The 7,762-nt window shown below is 31.1% G+C and overlaps 1 protein-coding gene across 1 annotated transcript; it reads right to left on the minus strand.

The window, feature by feature from the left end:
* Nucleotides 1-6,072: 6,072 nt before the first annotated feature.
* LOC104213721 (CASP-like protein PIMP1) lies at nt 6,073-7,529 on the minus strand. The gene is made up of 3 exons (XM_009763258.2): nt 7,248-7,529; nt 6,888-7,020; nt 6,073-6,279 (listed from the first exon to the last, which is right to left on the minus strand). The coding sequence occupies exons 1-3, from the start codon at nt 7,415-7,417 to the stop codon at nt 6,079-6,081; spliced, it is 504 nt and encodes a 167-aa protein (XP_009761560.1). The 5' UTR covers nt 7,418-7,529; the 3' UTR covers nt 6,073-6,078.
* Between the last annotated feature and the right edge of the window lie 233 nt (nt 7,530-7,762).

A 7,762-nucleotide genomic window follows, 5' to 3' on the forward strand; every position in this document is an offset into this window, starting at 1 on the left:
GGACCGCATAACAACTGGCATGAAGTACCTCATAAGTATATTAGACCCAGAAAATCATTTACAGTGAGTCTCTAGATAGGGCGTATTTACCTTCCTTCAAGCGTTGTCCCGTGATATCTCTTGATTTTTTTATTAGAAATGTATATATAATAATAAGCAAAATAAAAATATTAATTATAAATATAAATGATGACACCTCTTATTACTATAGTGATTTATTATTTTTGTTCACTTTTTCGGATGTTAACACTGTTTACAAAAAAAAAAAACTTGTGTACACCACTGCTCTAGGGAAGTCACTTTTCATCGAAGGGAAATGGCTTATAAAGGAAAATATTTTGCTGAATATTTAGTTAAACAAACATAGAAAAATTAGAAAATACACCAAAGTGTTCTTTAAATTTTATCTCTCAACCGAACCCCCCGCCCCACACACACCACAAACACACACACACACAAAGATCGATTTTATCTTCCTCTAATTTTCTAAGAAATCTGATACCGTTAACATATTTTTGCAGCAATATCACTTCAAAACAATATTAAACCAAAAAATGATTGTTTTCGTATGTGGAAAGAATATTTTGACAAGAAGTTTCTTGGCAAAATTTTCTCTGACCTTGTGTCTTTTATTGACATGGCAAGCTGATTTGATGAATAGACAAGATAATACTAGGATCCAAATACCTTAGTCATCCTTTGCGGTTGGAATTATGCTCAATGTTCAAGTTGTGGCCACAAGTCAAGTAATCTTTTGATTGATTTTAAGATATATTAACGTACTATTAACCATGATTTTATTGGTCAAATTTTTCAACCAGAAAGGGACATGTCCTCTATTGGTTTTCCATGTAATATGACAGTCAGTCTTGAGCTTGATGTCCATAAGTCTTTTCTAAAATGGGATTAGCCAGATCTCATCTTTTGGAATTTGAAAGTTAGGTGCCCTCAGAGTTCGTTTGGTACGAGGAACAAGAGATAATTAATCCCGAGATCTTAAATTTGAGATGAGCTTATCCTATTGGTTATGATAAAATCACGGTATAATTAATCCCGAGATTAGTTATCCTACGATTGTAGTATTATTTTTATCCCCATGAAAAGGTGAAATAACAATCCCGAAATAATTAATCCCGGAATAATTAATCCTGAAATAACTTATTTCATAACTAAACAACTCATTAGCGGTTAAGTCATGCCCTACCCTGTCCTGTCCTATCCCAGTTAGTGACCCATAAGGTACCTTGAATTGTAAAGTTAATAGAGCTACCGACTAGAATTCTTTTTTAAAATTGTTTAGTTACATGTGGTGTGATAGGGGAATAGGGGTTGAGAATGGGATGAAGGACAATGTAAATTGTACTTACGTTTTGTCTGATAAAATATTCATCGATACAATTAAACTATGATGATAGATTTCGCAATAACTGATTCAACCAACTTTGAGATATTGGCTGATAAAACTCTCATTAGGCGTGTATATAGACCGGATTGGTTCGATTTTTATCAAAACCAAACCAAACCAACTATATCGGTTTGGATTGATTCGGTTTTGTCGGATTTTTCGGGTTTTCCAGATTTGTTGTTACTTAAATATTATTTCAATCTTACTTTGTAAAATTTTTTATAAGTAAATATATGTTTAGTAAAAATTAAAAAATTTGACAAACATATTATCTATTAAAATATCTTATGGGAGAATTTTCTTAGTAACACATGATATTTAATTTTTTAGTCCTCTGACAATAATTTTCTTCGAAAAAGATATAAGAATTTAATAGATCTTGACATATGAATATGGAAGAACAAAGAGATTGACGCATTTCAGTAACAATTGATAAGAGAGTGATCATACAACCAATTATTTAAGGTTAACAAATATGGAGCACTTCATATTCTATTTAATATTATATCCCGTAAGAGAATCCCAAATATTTCTAGATATTTTTAAAGAAAATTATATATAAAATCTTAAAAGTATATATAAAAATTATAATATGTCAGTTTGGTTCGGGTTTTTTTACTCAATACCAAACCAAATCAAATCAAACCAAACCTAGTCGGATTTTTTAATCGATTTGGTTTGACTTTTCGATTTGGTGCGATTTTCCCGTTTAGTTTGTACACCCCTAACTCTCATCTATGCAATTTTCCTTCCTTTCGTCGGTTTAAACAGCCACCTCGCATTTTCCTTTAACTGTGTCCAAATCGACGTACCTTTTGTTTTGCATGATAATAGTCTTTGGTCTTTGTTTAATTAGTTGTAATTTTCCTTCACGACAATTGGTCACAAATACCCAAATTGAAGGACAACTCTCAAAACAAAAGTTATCCTAGAAAAAAAAATACACAATCACCTTAAGATTTCCAAAATTTCACCAACGTACTTAAACAATTACCTACAAAATTAAATACAAATTAATTGCAATTCAACACTATATGACGACCAAATGTGGCAAAATTAAGAATATAACATAAGGCAACTTCATATAATCTTTGCAGTAATCTCTCAGATCGTTGGATCGAAATAAGATACTTTTAAAATCAAGCTCTCTGGGGAAGAGCGTACGATGAGAAAACTGAGGAAACAGCAGTGAAAAAGAATCCAAAAAGACAAAGGCTGGCCGCAGCATCTGCTATGCTTAGAAATTTATTCAGTTCGTCATTTTTAAGTTGCTTCAATTGTTGTGTCGTCCCACAAGTTTTAGCTGCTCCGGTAGCAAGGAAGTAGGACATTAACTGCACAAAACCATATAATAAAAAGGTAATATATATATATATATATATATATATATATATATATATATATATATATGGCTTTCAAGTCCTGCTAATTAAGGTATTTTTTTTTCTTATAGATAATCTCGTGTGCACTGACGGTCTAAAAAATATTTACACCATCACATTATTCACAAATTAGAAATTAGAAGTTTAAGTTTTATGCATTGACAAAGTAAAAGTAATTGCAAATAGCTCTATACATTAATGTTGTTTAGTAACAACAATAACACGACAACATACCTAGTATATTCTCACATTTGGGGACCGGGAAAGATAGTATGTACGCAGGCCTTACCCCTACCTAGTGAAGATAGAGAAGCGATTTCCTTGCTAGGTAGCTTAGGATACTATTTTTATCGAGCTATAATTACATACTAACAAAGAGATTTGCTTATAATTAACTTACGAATTTTAAAGTTATACACACTAACCTGTAATTTAACTTGTTATAACATGTCACTTACCATTTATTCTATGTTACACACTACCGTCACGAATTTACGATTATACCAGGGGCGGATCTAGCATGTTATCTACGGGTTCCCGTGAACCCAGTAGCTTTTGTCCAAACAGTGTAAATGTGCTCTAAAAATTCATTAAATATCTACAAATATTTAAATGTGAACCCAATTACTATTGAAAATTTACTTGAAGTCATTGCAGGAACCCATAAACGTTAAATCCTGGATCTGCCTCTGGATTATACTATATGATTATATCCAGTGGCAGAGCCAGAATTTTCGTTAAGGTGTCAAAATATATAAAAGTGAATATACCAGGAAATTAAGGGGAGTAAATACACAGTAAATATACATATATATATATATATATATATATATATATATATATATATTGACACCCCTTCCTATAAGGTGACTCCGCCACTAATTATATCTATAAAAAAGATTTTATGCTTGTTTCTTTCCCTTGTGTGAGACAAGTCGTGAATCTAGAATATTGTAGTCTTTTATAGTGAAAGAAGTTGAGACGCAATTATTAATAATAGATTACCTAGAGAAATAGGTAAAAGAAATTTCATAAAATATGTTTCTCAGAGTATCTGTTCAATAAATCAGGACAAAGCGATTGATTCAATTAAGAGCGTAGCGTAGGAGACATGTAAGAAGACCATCAACGGATACTGTCACTATATATGAGTTAAATCTATTACTTCAATTATTATTTGAGGTGTGAGTGACTGTCTTTATTGTATTTTATGTTTGTTCTATTCTTTTCTCTCTCTCTTCTTACAACAGATATTTTTCTAGTTTTACCATCTAATAAAAGGGCTAAGGAAAAAGTTACTTTGTCACAGTAGAAGTCAACTTGACGGTGACCCTCACCACCAACGTGATTTCCTGTTCTCACACAAGGTAAATTGAGATACCAGTTTGGGCAAGAGTGTGTACCATTCCAATAATCACAGTAGACATCAGGTATCTGAATATATTCTCTTAAAAGTTAGTCATCTTGTCAATTATTTTTAGTTGTACTATTACTACATATATATTCCCTTCGTCCCAATTTATGTGATACGTATTTAACTGAGCACAAAGTTTAAGAAATAATGTAAGAACTCAATTCATAAAAATTTGTGTGGCTAGAAATCATCTTATTAAGGGTAAAAATAGAAATTTAAATTTGATTTATTATTAAGTATAACTTTTTTTTCGGGACTGACTAACAAAAAAGACTATCACATAAAATGAGACGAAGGGAGTATAACTTTAGAAAATATAAATTATAGTAAAGTGAGAATTTTACCTGTAAGCAAAAACATCCTTAAACGTGATTTTGAGTTTTTGACATCCCCAATATTGGTAGAAATAGTATCAGTGTTGGTGGTAATCAAGATGAGTGAAATCAATTGGCAAATAAGCGTAAGAAACCTTACAATAAGGCCGACGAAGGGCGGGATGGTGGTGATGTCATTTCTAATTGCGATGAATAATAGTTTACAAATAAATTATAAGAAGAAATAACTAAAATTTATCGATACATAAATCTTATTGCACAAAGGTTTCTTATAGTGATATACTTGTGATGCAATATTAGTGTTATATAGGAAAAATAATGCATAAGTTGTGGAAACGTTGACTTTGTTTTAATCTGCAAGTCAATGCACGGCTCAAGTCCATTCGTTTTTATTGCTTTAAATTTACCCTAAATGATAATGCATATGTGTAGGAAAAGTAATTGCATTTTCCTTCAGAAAAGAACATTTTTGAATAAGACACATTTGTTGGTCGTTTAATTTTTTGTTCATTCATATTCTAGTGGTTAGTACGTAAATCGTTTTTTTTATTTGTCTTTATTATGGTGTATCTATCGTGAAATAAGTGGATTGCACGTATCTAATTACTTTTTTGAGAAAAAAGGCCTAATTTACTCATCTTTTTTACTATGATTTAAGGTTACTCTTAGATTGACTTAGTAAGAGCAAAAAGAAAACGTTTTCCTAGCAACAGGTAATATTATACCAAAGGTCCCATAAACGGTAAAATTGATCAATTTCGAATAATACTGGAGCTAACGTAACCATTTTCCCAATAAGAAAATCCATATAAATAATAAAGAAAATTTAGGTTTTAGCATATCTATAATTTATATCTTCTTTCCTTATTTCCTTCTCATCAAGGATGCACAGAAAATCTGATCGATTTTTTTTTCTTTCATTTTTAAATCTATCTGATAATGAAAATTAGTAGACATGGGAAGAGTATCAAATGGAGCTGGCCGGCCGTCACTCTTTTTAATATTCTACAAAAAGATTCAAATAATTAAAAAGTTAATGTCATATTAACGTCATCAAAAGTTTCGGGTATTTTGTCTTCATGGCTTATTACAATATTAAAATATGGTTTTTTACAATATTGAAACTAAGAAAGTAACTTTTTAAGATCTTCTATGTGTAAAAAAAAATCTCAAAATTAACGAATGCAAACGGTCTCTAAATAAAGAGCAACGGTTTTGGAGGCAATATGTTCTTATTAACTTTGGTCGAAAAACAATTTCTAAAGGATACAATGGAAAATTAAATACCCAAATTGAAGACAATTCTCAAAACAAAAATTACAAAATAAATACAAAACCTCCTTAACCAACGTAAACAACTAGATACATTTTAAATACAAATTGAAACTCAACAATGTATGACGACCAAATGTGGCAAAAGAAAAATACAAGGAAAACTTCAAAATCTTAAAATAATAATCTCTCAAAGTATTGGATTTGAAATAAGAGATTATATATAAAAGTATTGGATTTAAACTAAGAGATTATTTTTTTTTTTTAATATCAAGCTCTTTTGGGAAGAGCATAAGATGAGAAAACTGAGGAAACAACAGCTAAAATGAATCCCAAAAGACAAAGGCTGGCCGCAGCATCTGCAATGCCCAGAAATTTATTCAGTGTGTCGTCGCCGTTTTGAAGTTGCTTCAAATCTTGTGTCATCCCAAAACTTGCTGCTGCTCCTGTTGCTAGGAAGTAGGAGATAAACTGCACACGAAAAATCAGAATCCGTTAGCTTTTGCCTCGAATTATATATATAGTATAAAGTTGCACTTATTTTGGACTCATTGACTCTAAATTCTAGCGAAAACATATGGACAGTCCTCCTAGGTTCTTTGTTCTCAAAAAAATTATTAATGCATTTGAGTAGTGAATGACTTTCTTTACTTGTATATTGTTTTTGTTCTCTTCTTTTCTCTCTTTCTAGTTTAACTTGTATATACCGGCATTGTATGAGGAATTTTTACACTATTATATATGTCGTATTTACCTGCTATAGGTAACACTTGGTTTATATTCGATATTACAAATGATTATATCCCCTTTTTATGGAGGATTACCTGTAAATATATTTTAGGTGACTAGATAGTACTATAAATTGTCGGTGTATATAATTTAAATTTTATATTTTCTACCTTTACGAAGAAATAAGGGATAAGAAAAAAAATGACCAAAATACAATATTGGTCGATCGGTCAAAACAGATTGTACTCACTACCCAAAAAGTATTTAAAATATATTTTTAATACATATATATTCAAAAAATTTACATCTTGTCGCCTTTATTTTTAGAGCAGCTAAAAGTATAAAATTACCTTGTCACCATAGAAGTCAAATAGACAGAAACCTTCACCACCAAGGCGATTTCCTGTGGTCACAAGGAATATTGAGAAAGCAGCTTGGAGAAGAGTATATGCCATTCCAATTACCACAGTAGCAATCAGGTATCTGCATTTTCTCAATTCTCATAAAAGTTAGTCATCAATGTCAAAATAAGAAAACTAATAACATACATAGTATATTCTCATAGTTGGGGTATAAGGAAGTTAATATGTACGCAGACCTTAAATCTACCTTGTGAAGATAGAGAGACTGTTTTCAATTGACCATCAGTACTAAACTATGCATTGCTTAAAATTATATACACGTATATTAGAGTAAAGTGAGAGTTTTACCTGTAAGCATAAAAGTCACTAAACTTGATTTTGACATCACCAATATTGGTAGGGATAGTATCAGTATTGGTGGCAATCAAGATGAGTGAAATCAACAGGCAAATGAACGTAAGAACCCTAACGATGAGGCCGACGAATGGAGGAACAGTGGTGGTTGGTGGTGGTGCCATTTCCCTTCCGGTGAAGAACTATAATCTTCTAATTCTCCAAATAATTAAATTATTTCGTATTGGTGGTTTTTTGCACAAAGGTTTTCCTGTAGAGATATTCTTAGAGATGCATTTGGATATTCATGTTATATAGAAAAAGATAATGCATAGGTTGTGGAAATGTTGACGTTGTCTTAATTTAGCAAGTCAATGCACAACTCAAGTCCATTGTGTATTTCATAATTGATATATTTCGGCTTCCACATGTTGAGAGTTTACTTTGAATTTTGGGGGTCATACATTCCATTTGATTCCATTTAAAGCAACTTGTTTATGAATAAATTTTATTAGTTTCACAAACACAAT

Source organism: Nicotiana sylvestris, chromosome 4 (genome assembly GCF_000393655.2).
Source record: "Nicotiana sylvestris chromosome 4, ASM39365v2, whole genome shotgun sequence".
Lineage (NCBI taxonomy): Eukaryota > Viridiplantae > Streptophyta > Magnoliopsida > Solanales > Solanaceae > Nicotiana > Nicotiana sylvestris.